The sequence below is a fragment of the Prionailurus bengalensis genome, chromosome D2 (assembly GCF_016509475.1).
Source record: "Prionailurus bengalensis isolate Pbe53 chromosome D2, Fcat_Pben_1.1_paternal_pri, whole genome shotgun sequence".
NCBI classification, from domain to species: Eukaryota; Metazoa; Chordata; class Mammalia; order Carnivora; family Felidae; genus Prionailurus; species Prionailurus bengalensis.
The window spans coordinates 73,480,001-73,497,059 of record NC_057351.1 but is presented as its reverse complement, the minus strand read 5'-3'; the positions used below and the strand labels follow the sequence as shown (position 1 = coordinate 73,497,059).

The following is a 17,059-nucleotide window of genomic DNA, read 5'->3' as shown; positions in this document are numbered from 1 at the left end:
AAAAATAAGACGCCGCCCGGCCCCCGGCTCCCCGAGTCGAGGCTGCTGGAAGTGTGGTAGCCTGTCATTCAATGCTGGGTATCTTTCCTCCCTGAGTCGGGGTGGGACAGTGAGGGTCAAAGAAAGCCTGAGGCAGGGGGCAGGGGGTGGCGGGAGGCAGAGAGCCCCGCTCTCCCCACACACCTCCTCACCCCACCCCGGACAGCCCGGGCTCCATGGGCATCTGGGCTCTGGAACCATCCCTGCATCTCGATGGAGGCACAGAGAGGTGCCCTGCATTAGGAGGGGTGCAGAGCCACGAGGTTTACCAGCAGGCATGATGGTGGGGGTCTAGACCAGGATTATACGGGCACCCCCCACCCCAATCCAGAAGCAGAAGGTTTAAACAAAGCCAGCCTGGCATTTGAAAAAGGCTAACCTGGAATGCTCTTAGATAGGGCATGCATCCTGTTCACCCAGACTCCCCCAGCCCTACCAGTGTCCATGACCACCGCTTAGACAAATAAACCCTAACTGGGTCTGATGCCACACTTCAGGGCTGCCGTCTCCTGGCCTGTCCCCAAGGGCCTCTGCTGACCGGCGTCCGGGCCCAGGCAATGTAAGGTTGGTCCCCTGTGAGGCAGGCCAAGGCCTGTGCCCCTGAGGCAGACGGTCCTGGGTGAACCGTCTCTTGCATCAATGAGGCCCACTATCCTCCCGACCAGTCACAGGACCCCAGGGCTTCCTTTGAGCCCATCGAGGCCAAGAACCCAAACACGGGACCTTCTGTAGCCAAAGGGGGTTTCCCGACTGGCCTCCCTGCTGCACGGCGTGCCCTCTGCGCAAGAAGGGACTTGTCCCCTGGGCCCTCCGGGGGCTCCGCTGTCAGCCTCTATTCATACCTGCCTGGTGAATCAGACTGCCCACCGACGGTGCCCACAGTGAGGCCAGAGACTCCTTCCGGAGGTTCAAGGCCAAACAGTGATGGCCGCTGACACAAACAAACCTCTGTGACGGGGCATCTCCGTGACCCAGACATCTTTGCCCCAAATGAAAACCAGCAAAGGAACTTGGCTGAGGGTCAGAAATTAACAATGGAAGAAAGCTATTCCTTGTGACGTGGATGTAACCTCTTTGCCTTTCACGTTTCACGTCGCGACGTTTCCAGCAGCCAAGTGAACCCTGGTTCTCGCCATCCACCCCTCCCCACCACCCTTTGGCTGAGAAGAACCGGGGAGACCGGGGGGGGGGGAAGCCCCACCTGCGGCAATGAGGATGTAGGGGTCCTTCAGCAGGGTGGTCAGCGGCGTCCCCTTCTGGCTCTGTCAACAAAAATCAGGGGTTAACAAAGTTGATGTGACCATCACAGCGCCCTGCTTCCCCGGGGGGCTTACCTCTGGCTGCACCCGGGACGGCTGGAGCACAAAAAGCTGAATAGCTACGACAGAGGGAGAAAAACGATAAAAACGTGTGGCTCCAAGCACCTACTGACACGGGTCACCCGACACGGGCCGCGACCAGCGAGGTCACGGCAGAGGTGCCCGCGTGGACTCACCTCCATCCAAGAGCACCAAGGCGGCCAGCACCAGGAACGGAGCCGTCTTCCCCACAAACTCGTAGAGCACGCTCCCGAAGGGGGGGCCCACTGCAAGGAAGAGGAAGAGGGGCTGGTGCCAGGCCCCGCGACTGATGTCCCCCCCCCCCCCCCACCGTAACCATCCGTTTGTTTCTCGAGTTTGTACTTTGTTCCAACACCTACTGGGGGTGACCGCCCTACATTCTTTCCAGTAGTTTCAAGTTGTCCTGGGGACTTCCTCCAAGCTGGTTTACACCCAAGACACGGGCAAGAGTGTAGAAGGGTCACCCCCAGAGTAAAGACCAGAGAGAAGCCAGACCCAGGCCACACACGGCTGTGCTGCTTACGGAGCACAGGGACATGGGTCCGCGGGGACTGGGCTCCTTATAAACCAGCACAGCGGAACTTTGGGCTCCCAAATGAAGGCCGGAAATGTGACCGAGAAGGGAGAGGACCCAACGCTCCTCTCAGGGAGGCTAGGTGTCCCCTGGCCGGGGGTGTCAGCCAGGGCAGGTGAGGAAAGTGGACTTGGAAGGTGGGAAGTCCTCAGGTGGGATGGTAACTCAGAGGATGTGAGAGAGGAAGGAACTTGGCAGACCATCCCATTCCTTCGTCTTACATCTGGACCCAGGGTCACCCAGCAGGTTGAGAGGCAGATGCAGAGCAGGGAAGCCCACATCCTCCTGGGTCAGAAAGGTCCCACCAGTTTTCCAAGGCTCCATGAAAGTAGGGAATGAAAACGGGGAGAGCTGGGGGAGTCTGTCAACACGAGCAGACCCAGAGTGCTCAGGGAGCACTGTCGCCCTCCGATGCCTGCCAGCCCCTCCCCACAGGCTGCCTCCAGGTGCCCCCTGCCCACCTAGGACCCCCATGGCCAGGCCTCCCAGGGCAATGCCCATGGCGTTGCCTCTCTCTTCATCATCCGTGTACACGCTGGCCAGCATGCCCATCCCTAAACAGGAAAAGAAACGTTCAGTGGCGAAGCTCTCAAGGGAGCACAAAAAAAGAATAACCTGTGACTCGCCTGCCCTCTCTGGCCCAGACTTGTGATCTCCCAAACCCGTCAGATTCACAGAAAGGTAAGACCAAGCAGAACCTAAAGGAAAAAAGCAGTGCCCTTCCTAAGAACCCCTCCCCAGGCACCACGACTGACACCTCGATTCCCCACATTCTTCCAGCTAATTCTACAAGGGGCTGGCCAGCCAGGGCAAGGCTGGCGGCCTCCTCAACGGACTGACACCCCCCAGGGAACGGCTGCCTCAGGTATTTGCACACCTACCAGCTACAGACGAGCAGGAGGACCCAATGCCCTGCAGCGACCTGGCGATCAGCAGGAAGGCGTAGCTGCTGGAGAAGGCGAACACTGCCGAGGGACGGGCCCGGCCACGCATCAGTGCCAGCCTGGTGCCGTGGCCGCCCTGCTCACGTGGGCCCTCGGAAGCCATCCCTTACCCCGACGGCGCATCTCCACGCTAACCACACCGTGCTTCTGTACCACCAACAGCTCTATCGGCCCCCCCCCCCACCCTTCTGCAACCTTTACCAACACACAAACCCCCCACCCCGGGGCTGTGTCCTCAATTCCCCGTGTGTGGTCCTCAGAGCCCACCCCATGACCCCCAGGCCGAAGGCAAACATCAGACACTTACTAATGGTGGACACGAACATGATGCAGAATCCCGCAAACATTGGAATTGGGTAGCCAATTCTGCAAAACAGAACCACGGGGAGCATTTGGTGACGGCTTTGTATTTTTTTAAGGCTTTAGGCGGAGCCTCTCCTGCCTACCCTTTGGGGTCAGGCGGATAAGGGCTTGGTAGACTTTTCTAAAAATTCATGGACTCGGGGCTTCCTGTGTGACCTTTTTGTGTTTGACTGTCTTGGAGCAACGTGAAGCCATTCAAGCACTGCCACTCTGCACAGAGGTTTCTCTGGGATAAATGTTAACACAGTATTGGCAAGTAATCCAGAACACGTCTAAAATACACAGTCCCCGTTTCCATCTTTTTTTTTTTTTTTTAAATCTCTCATTACGGTCTTTGCTAGTGCTTCTCCAAAGGGACAAAGGCAATCAAATGATTCTGGTAAAAGGTCATCAAATGATTCAAATGGCAGCAGGGACGATGACACTATATCGGAGAGCATCAGGGCGCAAGGAAGTCTTCAAGTCTGTCTTCACTCTGACCCCAACGAGGCCAGCCTAGAAAAATGGGCCTTGTGGGGCGCCTGGGTGGCTCAGTCGGTTAAGCGCCCAACTTCAGCCAGGTCACGATCTCGCGGTCCGTGAGTTCGAGCCCCGCGTCGGGCTCTGGGCTGATGGCTTGGAGCCTGGAGCCTGTTTCCGATTCTGTGTCTCCCTCTCTCTCTGCCCCTCCCCCGTTCATGCTCTGTCTCTCTCTGTCCCAAAAATAAATAAAAAGCGTTGAAAAATGGGCCTTGCGGCCAGCGCAAAAATTCAACATCGCAACCGCTCTGAAAGAGCCTGTGTGCGTACAGGGCTCGGCCATCAGGTGGACGGGGCTGGTGGGGAGACCCTGGCCTTCTGGGCGTCGTACCCCTGGCCGGACACATAAGCCAAGCAAGCCTCCCTCAGCCCCATGGAGAGACCACTGGCCACCTCCCAGCACCGGAGTGAGGGAACAGGGAGATGTGGATGATAAACTGCTACCGGGCACCTGGGACACAGAAGGTGCTTCAGAGACTGTTTCCTCCCTTCCCTCTGCTCTTCCTTCTTTCCTCTCTGTTCCCGCACAATAAGCGGGCTGCTTGGCTCCTGACGTACAGATGGGACAGGAGAGCGAAGGCGGCCTCCTGGCCCCTAGGACCCTGGGCGGGAGGGGGCTGACACCGGCTGAGTTACCGCCTTCCAGCTGGTGCGTGTCAACCCAGAGCAGCCCAGAGCCCCTCCAGGCTTCATTTTCCTCCAGCCCTAGACCCTGTGGGTCACGGAAGGAACCAAATGAGGACCAAGGAAGTCTTGAGTCCCAGTCACTCAGCCTGGAAGGGCTCTTGCATTCCAGGCTCAACTGAAAAATCACGGAGACAATACCTTCTTTTAAAATCGCACTGGGGGCGGCGCCTGGGCGGCTCAGTTGGTTAAGCGTCCGACTCTTGGTTTCAGCTCAGGTCGTGACCTCAAGGTTCGTGAGATCAAGCCCCACATCAGGCTCTACACTGACAGCACGGAGCCTGCTTGGGATTCTCTCTCTTCCCTTCCCCTGCTCAGGCGCTCACACGCTCTCTCTCTCTCTCAAATAAACTTTAAAAATGTTTTTCAAAAAATAAAGTTACATTCAACTCTCCAAGTACTTACACCCTTCAGCTCAATGATTTTGGTAAGGGCAGATGACCACCTCCCCACTTTACAGATGAGAAAACTGAGGCACAAAAAAGGGACTTGTCAAACGTCCTAGGGCTAATTTCACTTGCGATCACCCTGTACAGTCCGGGGCTCTTTCCTACACACTTCACCACCCCTCCCCAGTAGGACGAATACGGCTTTAAATAGAACCTTTCTAAAAGATCCTAGTCCTACTCTTTTAAACTGCTTCTTGCCCTTCAGAAACTAAGTAGCAAAAATACAAGTAGCAAATGGAAATCATGCCAGATTCCCAGACAGCTCTCCCTTCACAATCCCGAGCATAAATTCCCCCACAATGACCTGAGGTGAACTTGTAATTCACCAGTCCGGGCTCAGAGCCCATCAGGCAAACCAGGAAAGATACCAGGGTTGAACTGCAGTTCAGATCGCCTTCAAACGGTAGCTTCTCTAATCTGGACTAACCTGCAGCCGACTGGTCTGTGCTCTTTATTCGGTCGGGCAAAAGAACCCCATTCACAACACCACATCCTCCACAGCACTACCAGAGGCTGAACAAAGAAACTTCCAGGCGACTCAGCGAGGAGAACCCACGAGCAGTTTATTCTTCTCCACAGCTCCTGCACATCTTGGGGGTGAGGGTGGGGGACTGGAATATGGCAATATTTGTAGCGGCCCTGGAATAAAAGGCTTCTCACCCCCTTTCAACATACTACTTGGAAAACAGTATTTTGTCAAAGCTGTTGGAATACCAGTGAAACTATGCTCAGTCTGCAGCCTGATCAACCGGCCAAGGTCACCTGGCAGGACACATCTGGAGTAGCTTCCTCTTACCAGGAGACTCTGGTATTCCCCAAGACCATAAGTAGGGGGTTAGCGAGCGGGTCACTTGTGATTCCCACCGCAGCTCCGTGAGATCGTGGCATTATCCCCATTTTTTGGATGGCTACAATGAGGGCTAGGAAACTTATGTAACGTGCTCCCGATTCAGGGTAATGGGCACATCTTGAGTGCCTAGGGTGTGCCGGCTCCTGCCAGCACACGCTTTGGTGGGGATGCCCGTTATAGGAGCGCAGCTTCCCGGGGATGCCCGTTACAGGAGCACAGGCTCCCCACCCAGTGAGAATGGATGGTCCACGTTTCATTTAACACCAGCTGGCTCTGTACCCACAGAGACAGGTGCTTACGTAGGATTCTTTCCACCAAGCCTAGGTGCTGTGTTTTCTTTAAAAACACCGCAGCTGGGGCGCCTGGGTGGCTCAGTGGGTTAAGCGTCCGACTTCGGCTCAGGTCATGATCTCGCGGTTCATGAGTTCAAGCCCCACGTCAGGCTCTGTGCTGACCGCTCAGAGCCTGGAGCCTGTTTCAGATTCTGTGTCTCCCTCTCTCTCTGACCCTCCCCTGCTCATGCTCTGTCTCTGTCTCAAAAATAAATAAACGTTAAAAAAATTTTTTAATAAAATAAAAATAAAAAATAAATAAAAACACCACAGCTACTGTTGTGGGGGGGGGGTGCGGATTTTAATAAAGCATGTATGGAATAACCAAATGGCAAACTCAAAGGCTGGCCAGTCCAAACCCTCATGCTGGATGAGAGAGCAGAGGTTCAGAGATCCAGTGGTTCAGCCACGGTCGCAGCGCAGGCTGACCGCTGTGCATACCGCCGGAAGCACCTTTCCCCGGGGCTCAGCCTCAAGGCAAGACGGTGCAACAGGCAGATCCCGGACTCCCCCACCCTCAAATTCTTCTGGCTCCCTGAACACCCACCTCCGAAGGAAAGTTGTCTAATGCCCTAGGGTCCCTGAGAGATGGGCAGATCACCAGCGCCCTTCCTCTTTCCCCACGATGTCTCCTAAGTGGACAGAGACTCAGCTGACATTAGTCATAAACATCTGAGTCAGCCTCTCGTCCCCGTGCTAAGCAGAGCTAGATCTGAGGCAGCAAACCTTTAACGAAATATCCCGTTACTATCCCCTTATGCGTCATCCCAGCCCACGGTCATCCTCGATAGAGCATCAGGGAGCAGTTAATCTAATTGGAATAAGACAAAAAGTCAGGTATCGAATCCCTAGACAAAAGTGCCAAGCGATAAAAGTCATGATCATTATATACACCTACACACCAGTGGAGAAACTCCATATTCCCTAAATCGTCACCGAAAATCAATGCTTTTGTCTTTAATAATTAGTTTATCTTTGCCATAGAGCCTACTGCAAAGCTCCATTCTCAGGCCTGTTAAAACCCAGGCTCCCTCTGCCCTGGGAAAGGACAACAGCAAGGACACAAAGTGGGGGATCCAGAAGGGACGAGAGGAGGCATCTCCCTTCTTGATTACCTTCTAAAAGGCGGTACAGGAGGTGAACGTTAGTAAATGGAATGATTCCTGTGCTAAGACGTACCAGGAAGCGGACTGTCGTTCGTAAGTAAAACAACATTCTTAGGTTTAGTCCTTAGGTCTGTCTTTTTCAGCTATTAGGTGCAGGCAGGGAGTTACGTGAGCCATGAACTTCTTACTTCCGTGGGTAGGACCCCTGTTCCCTGACACAGGGAACAAGTTGGGGGGGGGGGGCGGCTCTGCTCCCGTTAGAAACACCTGATTCCACTGGCTGCTTCTCTGAGCTGGAGAAGCCAAGATATCCTAACAACACCATCCTAACAACATCTAGGATGGGAGAGCCCTTTCCAGAAGGGCTGGTTTCCCCGTCCACGGAGAAACTGAAAAGGTCACTGCTCATTCCCACAAAGCTCACTTCAGACCAACTGGCTGAGGCTAAAGAAAAAAAAAAAAAAAACCATTACACCGAACGTTCTGTAGAGACTTCATGCCCTGTGGCTTCCTTCTTGTCATTCAGATGTTAGCTAAGATTTGTGACGAGAAATAACGGGCTCTCAAATATACTAGGTAACTATGGAAATAAATTAAGCCACTGATGCTGGCTTGATAAAAAGCAGACCACTGAGACAATGACGAGCTAAGGAGGAAGCCGAGGGAGCTGTCCCCCAGCACCCGCGGTTAACTCTTTCCCCTGCCCTGGGGCCAGCGCGTCCGGAATAGCTTTTGGTTCTCAAAAGGCAACTACTGTAGAAGCCCCATGTTAAACAAGTGAAGACCACAGGGCCACGTTCTTAGGCAGGTTTACGGAGAGAGACGCCAAGGTGCTTTCAATATCGTTGACCTGCCTGAATCCCCGCCTAGGTCTGCATACCCCTGAAATCCACTCGCGGGGCAGACGGTAAGAGATCTCCTAACACACAGCGGCAATCATGAAATGAGTAGACCGGAATTATAAAATAAGTCACACGAGCCTCTAAATAAAGTAATTAATTAAATAAAAATCAAGTCAACCAAGGCACCTGCAGGCTTTGCAAAGTGTGTTGTTGGGTATGGGATCGCTACACTTGCCAAAATCAAGTTGGCTCCGTCTCTGGTCACATGTTTTAGAGCAAAACCACGGTACCGGAGACCAAGTGAAATCAAGAATTGCCTGTGTCCATACGGGCAGCCCAATGAACACCCAAAACATTTCTCACGGATTGTCATTTCTTACTTGCAGGGTTTGGCACGAGAGCTCTTACCCAGTATGGCAAACAACAGACCGGCAGCTTGCTTCTCATGCAACAGCCTCTTGACCACGAATAGGAGGGTCCGGGCTGGGACGCATGTGATGAGGGGGTCCCGCTTGCAGCACGAGGCTCTAGAGAGGAGTGGCCTTCAGCCGAGCCTCTCGGTAGCTCCCCCAGTCTTTGGGGATGTCTTTTCCCCTCTGTCAGAAGCGCTGCAGAGGGTGGCAAGCTGGGCGAGATCATACCAGGGGCTGGAAAAAGATATTTTTCTGGGGCTGGAGACATGAGGGAGGGGCCCCGTCCAAAAAAACCAGGCTGGTCTGTTTCTAAACTCCCTGCCTGCTGATTCAAAGTAGCAACCAACAACTATTTGGGCTTTCACTAGCTCCTGCCTGGTACAATCAGAGAGAGCCCAAACGGATACAAGAAGAACAGATTTTTGACTTGCACTGTTGATTCTGAGTAGCTCAATGTCAAAACTACAACACTTAAGCAGGTGGAAAGAATAGGAAGGAAGGAAGTCACCCAGACAGAGAGAGTCTGGACACTGCCTTTAGTCCTGCTGTCTGTCGCCAGGGGCAGTCCCTTTCTCTTCCCATGCGGCAAACTCCTCCGCCTAGAAGGTGGCAGGACTGGCCCCAAAGCCCTCACTCAGCCTCCTCTTCGGGCTCTGATGCCCCGTCTTTTTAACTCCTCCTTCTTTAATCAGAAACACATTAACCAACTGTAAAGTGCTGTTTTAAAAACACTTGTTTGCAACGCCGAAAATGTGAGTCACACACATCTCGTTCGTCATTGAAGATGCGATTGGCACAAATTACATCAAAAGACTATTTGCGGCGGCTCAGAAGGGCAAGTTCTGTAAAGGAAAGCGGGATGCATCGCTCCCCTGAGCAGAGCTGCCGAGAGCCCAGACTGCTGCAAGTCCCCTAAATCCATGTCTACTGGGCTTGGAAAATACACAAATCATGATCATTGTGAAGGAACAACAGAGTTCATGCTACAACACCAATGTGACAATTCGTCTGCATTTCCACATTACAAGGCAGTGCCACAGGAGGGATTTTAAATCTGCCGGGTAGCGGCGGGGAACCAGGTAGGGATTAAAATTTTGCTCTAGCTCAATTGCAAAGTGGCCTACCCATCATAAGAATAGAATTGGGGCGCCTGGGTGGCTCAGTCAGTTGACGGTCTGACTCTTGATTTTGGCTCGGGTCATGATCCCAGGGTCATGAGACAGAGCCCCACACTTGGGCTCCGCACTGAGCGTGGAACCTGCTTAAAATTCTCTCTCTTTCCGTCTCCCTCTGCTCCTCTCCCCATCTCATGCTCTGGGGCACCTGGGTGGCTCAGTCGGTTGAGCGTCCGACTTCGGCTCGGGTCATGATCTCACGATTCCTGGGTTCGAGCCCCGCGTCGGGCTCTGTGCTGACAGCTCGGAGCCTGGAGCCTGCTTCTGATTCTGTGTCTCCTGCTCCCTCTGCCCCTCCCCCGCTCACACTTTGTCTCGCTGTTTCTCAAAAATAAATAAATGTAAAAAAAATTTTTTTTTAATTAAAAAAATAAAAAAAACAAGAATAAACTGAATTTCACAGATCACAAAACAAAATTAGGTTTCTCTTGGAATTCTTTTTTCTTTTTTAAGCCCGAAACAGGAGTCTTGGGTAGCTACAACATCAAAGCATTTGGAATATTTAATAGGCAAACAGTCTCACCGGCTTTAAACAAGCTTCTTCCCCATGGCATAAGCAAAGCATTAAGAACAAGAATAGGGTTTTTAAAAAAGCTTTTCACATTTGCATTTGGAAGACTGGAACACACCATTTCGGCTGAGTTTCTAAGTACTGCATTACACCGTACAGCTAAGAATATTCGTGCCCAAGTGATTGGCAAGACATTATGACAGTCATGTCCTCAATTTTCCCCATATAGGATTTGAGCTGTTTGCTCTCTGAGAATACAAAACCCGGAGACATTTTCTGTAATTACACCAGATGCATGTTAAAGAAGCACTCTTAAGGTCTGAGGAAAGAAAGAAAAACAACCCCACGACTACCAAGGTCTGTTTGGTCTTCCTGCCGAAGAACAGAGGGAAACGGCACCTGGCGGACAGTGTTTCTGGGTGGCCTTGCAGAGCACCTGTCCTTGCGAGGCGGATTTGCCTAGCGTGTTTTATGTGGCAAATTCATACTATTGCTGGACACAGGAGGGCTGGACACAGCTCGGCACTGTTCAAATTTATTCAATGGCACTACCCAGTCCAGAGAAACAAACTGCGGAAGCTTAAAACGTGCTTCCCTCCAAATGGCCGTGAGTATGTGACCAGCACCCTGTGTGTGTGTCCGAGGGCGGCTTGTGCCGGGGCGGGGGGGGGGGGCGGGGAGGTCAGAGCTGTCTAAGCCTCTGCACCACCGCAGACCTCCTCTGCCCCGCCCCAGAGCTGGCCCCTGCTCTCCCAAGGGCGCCGTGCTTGCTTTAACGCTCTGTCGTTACAATCTCGAAACACTTTGTATCTGAACAAAGAGCCGCGCAGATTGCGGAGCTGGGCCCGCACGCCCTAATCCAGGCCAAAGAAACGTAAAGATGGCCCTGATCCCAGCTTGCACAGGTTGACCTACTGAAAACCGTGCTTGGTTCACGGACTCCAACGTGGCTTTGGAACCTCTAGTGGCTCTCAAGTGCACCCCCCATCCCCCCCACACACACCAACAAAACCCCCTCCTCTCTCTGCCTGGCACTCAGGGCCTCTTATAGCCTTGCCCGGCCCCGTCCCCACTTGCCCCGCCTTCCTTATTCAGCCCACCCTTCTACGTTCTCTTTTCCGGCTATAATCTTGGTCTCTGCTCATGCGTCTGGGCCTGGTTCACAAGTAGGATTCCAGGCACTCCCCTCTCTACTGTTTCTTGGTTTGTTTGCATTGCCGCCTTTCAGGCTACGACGTTTATATGGCAGTCTGCCCCCACCACTCATACTGTACCAGCTCTTCGCAGCTGACACCTTCAGGGATTGTCCTCTCCCTTTCTCTGCAAGTGCCCTGCCCTGTGCTTTCCAGCCCCTGCCGTACCAGGCAGAGCTAGGCCAGCTGGGCTGCGGAAGGATACTTGCCGGGTGGCCACCGACAGTGGAGACGGGAACAATTATTCAAGAGGAGGCGGGTCCCCCCCCCAAAACATCCAGAGCATCCAGATGAAAATAAAGCTAGTTTGGGCGTTATCTGGGGGCATTAGCGGCTGGTTTGGCTGATCCAGAAAACAGGCTCGATACGCTCCTCTTTGTGCGTGTGGACACAGCTGAGTAACCGGCAAGGGGGCTCATTACATGCTGTGGCCTCGGCGTGAGCTTAGGGGTCCATGTTTGCAGCAGGATTACTGGTCTTCCCCCCTCTCTCCCCGGCCGTCTTGACCCTTCCCCACACCAGCACTAAAGCAAACCACCTTGGCTTTCTAGAAGGAAGCGGACGGCCAGAGGAAGAAGAAAACACAAAGGCGGGTGACACACAGAGCCCAACGATGATGCCACGGCGGCCACAGAGTCAGTTCCTGCCGCCCAAGGGCAAGGCTGACAAATGTACTAACGCGACACAGCATCTGGACGGAATCAACGTGCTCCCACCCGGGAGGGCCTCTTTATTCTGTTTTAGTATTTCCTTACTTTCTGAGCAAGAGGGGGGGGGGGCAACAAAAAAGGCTGAACACGTGGGAAATCACGATGAAGGAAAGAAACCCCAAAGAAGGAGATCGGGTTTCCCCCAGCTCGCCCACCACTGGTTTTCGGCACTCTGATAAAGGAAGGAGAAACAGAATCCCAAAGAGCAATGACCTGGGAAGGACGTGAATAGAAGCCTCCTTGGCCAAAATAACGGAACCTACCTGTTGGTCAACAGTCCTATGAAGGGGTTGGTGAGGAGCTGGATGGTGGCTTTAGAGGCAAACAGCAGGCCAACTTGAACGTTTTCATTCAGGAGGTCTTTGTTTTCGCTGGGACAGTCAGAAGGCGCGGCGGACGTGTTCGTCACCGTGTGCTGGGTGCTGGCCGCAGGCGGCGGCCCCCGCTGTAGCTCTCCGGTGCTATTCCCGGTGACCATGGTGGTGTTGTCGTAATAAGAGAAGATGTTCTGGAAGCGGCCCGAGGTAGACGCCGTGAGCACTGGCTTGGCGGTCTGGACTTCTGAGGCATTTTTCTCGTGATTAATGCTGTACAAGTAACTCGGGATGATGGGAACTGGGGACAAAAGCAGAACAAGAAGGTCAGGGCTGCACGGAAACCACCTGTCATCAGGACAAACGACAGCAAAACTACAGTCGCATCAAATGCCAAACGAGGCCCAGAGAGGTCTGCCCCTGCGACGACACCCCTGCCTGGACCCCGGGATAATCTCACAGCGCTGAGCTCTGGCCAGAGAGAGCAGAGCCCCGGGAGGCTGGGAGCGCTCCGTCTGCCCTCAGGGCCGGTGACTGTGCAGAAGTGACCTGCCCCGGATTCTTGTCCTTTGTGGGGTTTCTCATTACAGGGCTCCCTTACAGGAATATTTTAGGAAAGGAAAATGTGGTCTGAATTCTGCTCAGGGCCGACCTGGGATCAACGAGAGCTCCTCAGGGAGGGACTCAGACCTTCAAACGAATGAATCGAGGAAACAGAAACCTAAATTTCATTATGTGTCTCAGGGAAAAATAAACCCACAGGAGAAGGAACGATTTGGAGATTCTGCGACAGGCCCACTTCATCTTTCTGTTACCTGAGTGGGAGTCTGCGATTTTTCGGCCAACCCGGAAGATGTAGAAATTCCGGAGACTTCCACCCAGGCAAAGAAAAACGGATGTTAAAGCACCTGTGGGCACCTGCTGACAGAGCACTCAACACAAAGGAGAAGCGAGGCTGTTCTGAAGTCAGATGAGCCCTATCACTCTGATAATCCCGATAATCCTGCAGGTGGGAACCCATGAGAGGAGAGAAGGGAAATAACCCACCCGGAGAATACAAACTAAAAAAAGAATTACTCATTAAAACTGCGGGCATTTTTTTTTTTTAAACATTTATTCATTTATGAGAGACAGAGACCACAAGCAGGGTAGGGGCAGAGAGGGAGACACAGAATCCCAAGCAGTCTCCAGGCTCCAGCTGTCAGCACAGAGCCTGATGTGGGGGCTTGAACTCATAAACCATGAGATCATGACCTGAGCTGAAGTCAGATGTTTAACCGACTGAGCCACCCAGGCACCCCTAAAACTGTGGGCATTTTTAAGGAAAAGCATACCAAATGCTTTGCTGTTAAGAGGGCTAATTAAGAGACCTGGATTTTAATTCGCCTCTCAAAAATCCATTACAGGAAAAAGACTAAAACCAACACGGTTCAAACTGTTCTGGAAAAGGTCCTACAATGTTTCCATCTCGAGCCATGCACCGATACAATACATTTAAATGTCACTTCCTTTTTTCCGGGGAGAGAGGTTGACTTGCTCCTTTAAATGTTAAGCCAAACTGTCAGCCCACCTTGCTGGTTAGCATAGTAACTATTGTAACGTGATCTGGAACCCTGGGAATTGCCAGTTCGTAGTAGAAATCTTTTTCATCGCGGTCAAAGCAGGCGGGGGGCGGGAAGCAGGAAATTATCAGGAGGAAACACAAGTTCTGGGTCTTAACAGATGTCACTTTTTTTTGACCTGACCACCAGGAAAACGAAGCCACAAAACGCGGCTGCGAGTCGCCCAGCGCGGCAGACTCGGGGGTGGAAGGGGATGCATTTTTTTTTTTTTTTTTTTTTTTTTTTTTTTTGCAAAGCGTGTTCTGCAACTTTCGCGGGGGGCGCGCTCGGGTAGGTGGAGCCCCCAGGGAAGGGGCACCCGGGGAGCGGGCCGGGCCGGCCGATGCGAACGTACCCACGACCGTGAGCAGCATGTTGTCCAGCAGCAGCGCGAGGAACACGATGAACAGGATGAGCTTCCGTGAGTGGCGGCTCTCCAGCAGCCGGCGGAGCAGCGCCAGCTCGCTCAGGGCCATGGCTCCGAGGCCGGGCTGCGGGCGCGGCGCGCGGTGAGGGGCCGCGGCGGGTGCCGGGGGCTCCCGGCGCCCGCAACGCCCCGACCTCAGCGGGGCGGAAGGAACGGTCCCGGGGCCGCGCGCACGGGCGTCCCAGCCTCGGTTCACCTGCGGCGGGCGCGTTCTCGGGGGCACCTGCGCTCCGGATCCTGGCCGCCCGCGAGCGGCGTCGGGGCCCCCCCAACCCGGGGCCGGCGGGGGGCGGTCCCGCTCTCCGCCGCCCTCGAGGTCCCACTCCTGCCACCGAGCGCTCCGAAGGCGCCGCGGGCCCCCGCGCCCCGTGCGTCCTGCGCCCCGGCGCCCCCCGGCCGCCCCGGAGACGGAGACCCTCCCGCCCCTGGGGTTCTTCCCCGCCCTCCGCCGGCCCCCGCTGTCCCCGCACCGGGTCCCGCGTTACCTCGGGGTCGCCTGCCCTGCTCCGTGGGCTCCGTCCGTCCTCTCGGCTCCGGGTAGCGGTCTCCACCCCAGCGCCCCGCGCCGCCGCCGCTCGCTTTAGCCGGTCCGGCTCTGACGTCACGGCCGACGGGGGTGGGAGGGCGTCACCTTCCAGCCCCGGCCTCAGCCCCCCTCCCGGACCAGCGCCGGCCTACCCGGCTCTCCGCCCCGACCGACGGCGCCCCATCCGGCTCCACCGACGGTGCCCCATCCGGAGCCGCCGGGGGGGGGGGGGGGGTGGGGGGGGGAAGGAGGGGGGCGCCAAGGGAAGAAGTCAGGGCCCCCACAGCGGGACGTCAAGAGTCCTGGGGTTAAGGTCAGCGGCCAAGATGAGGAGTCGGGGATGAGTGCTTTCACCTGGTCCCAGGTAGGGGCTGACTGCAGCTGCTCTTTGAGCCTCGTGCCCCTGAGCTTGGCCGTGAGGACCTGAAGGCTGATGGATGAGAGTGCCGGGGAAGGGGGTCAGAGGGTGTTGGGAGCCAGGGACAGATCTCTGGGAGGGAAGCCACTCAGCACCCCGTGGCTCCCGCGCTCGCCCACCCCTGGAGCAGGATGCAGGTTGTCACCGTGAGCCTTTGGGTACCCTCGAGTAGGAGATGTGGAAACAGGGAGAAAGGGGACACCTCTCAGTGTCACCGCTCCCCACCCCACCCCCAGTGGGAGGATGTGAAGACCCCAGGCCCTGGAGCCTAGGACTCAGGAAGTAGGAGCAGCAGGCCTGGGCCTCTGGGGCCACCAGGAGTATGTCACCCTGGACAGAGGACACTAGAGACCAGGAAAGTGCGAGGCCTTTCAGTAAAAGGACTGAGGAGGCAGCTGGCCCAGACCCTGTGTGCTGCAGTCCTCTACTGTGCACGGTGCCCACGGAGTCTGGTCAAGACAGGCACGGTGCCTGCTGGGGGGTGATGGGCAGCTGTAATCCTCACTTGCCAGGGGTAAGAACCCACCTTTGAGAAACAAACAGATGTCCCCCTGACGTAGCTGGACCTTTGGAGGTCCTCCTAGGGGGTGGGAGGAACCGGAGCCGTTTCCCTGGAAAGCCACTTCGAATCGATGTTACCCTGCTGCGGCCTCCTAGCAGCGGAGCCCGGCCTTGTTTTATTAATCTTGGCTTCTTGTCAGCTGGAGGCTGCTCACAGCAGAGGGTGATGAGTGGTGCTCCCCGCCCTCTCCCCTCCTCCCTTCGGCGCGCCCCCCATGCTTCCCACTGCTGCCCCTGATGTGTGAGAAAGATGGTTGGATAAGTAAGTAGGTCAGTAACATGGGGACTCCGGGATGTCCCAGGATGTGTCACCTTAAATATTAAACAGAGAGAGAAGGAAAACCACTTAGGAGGAGAGAGCAGATGGCAGGGAGCCGCGGAGATGGCTGTGAAGGCTATCACGCTCATGGAGTATCACACTCAGGAAAGCGCCTGGAGTTTCAGAGCCCAGAGAATCTGAGGTGTCACGGTTAAGGGCTCTTACAAGGATGCCCGGCTCCCATTCTGCTACTTCCCTGATAGGTGGCCTTGGGCAAGTTATTTATCTTCTCTGTGCCTCGGTTTCCTCATCTTTAAAATGGGGACACTAACTGGGCCGGGTGCAGGGGTGTGGTGAAGATTAAATGGGAATCCCTGAACGCAGGACCCCGCACAAAGGGAGAGCTTGGTGCGTCTGCCATTCATGCATCCGGTAAGTATTTATTGAGCACTTACTACGTGCCAGGCACTATGGTTGATGCTGGGGAGACAGTAATGGTGTAAGCGAGGAAAATCGCTGTTCTGGGGGTGCCTGTACCTTCCGCTGGCAGTGTCGTCCACACAGGCGAACACAGGAGGGCACACCGACTCCGGCCCAGCTGGCTGGAGGCATCTGGCACTGGGGAAAATGCTACTGTCTCTGTTTCCTCCCTTCGATCTCGGCCACCACACCTGCAACACCAAGGCCCACAACAGGGTCTCCAAACTTTTGTGGATACCCACGAAAGAATCCCCTAAAAATATGTATGCCCCACCACATATCTGAGTTGGAATCTAAAATGTTTTTTTTTTAATAAATTTAAATGGTTTGGGTTATATTGTATATATTGACCTTATAAACCGTCGTAACTCTCATTTAAATGTACCAGATGGAAGGGGCGCCTGGGTGGTTCGGTCGGTCTAGCGTCCG

At 54.6% G+C, this 17,059-nt stretch overlaps 1 protein-coding gene across 1 annotated transcript in view; it reads right to left on the bottom strand.

The window, feature by feature from the left end:
* Positions 1–14,475, bottom strand: part of SLC18A2 (solute carrier family 18 member A2) — a 37,508-nt gene extending 23,033 nt beyond the window's left edge. Inside the window, exons 1-8 of the mRNA XM_043597668.1 lie at positions 14,315–14,475; positions 12,308–12,659; positions 3,205–3,263; positions 2,835–2,918; positions 2,415–2,507; positions 1,535–1,624; positions 1,374–1,417; positions 1,241–1,301 (exon numbers count right to left, since the gene is read on the bottom strand). Of these exons, the coding sequence (XP_043453603.1) occupies positions 1,241–1,301; positions 1,374–1,417; positions 1,535–1,624; positions 2,415–2,507; positions 2,835–2,918; positions 3,205–3,263; positions 12,308–12,659; positions 14,315–14,435 (904 nt within the window). The 5' untranslated portion in view covers positions 14,436–14,475. The remainder of the gene's footprint in view (positions 1–1,240; positions 1,302–1,373; positions 1,418–1,534; positions 1,625–2,414; positions 2,508–2,834; positions 2,919–3,204; positions 3,264–12,307; positions 12,660–14,314) is intronic.
* Positions 14,476–17,059: the final 2,584 nt, after the last annotated feature.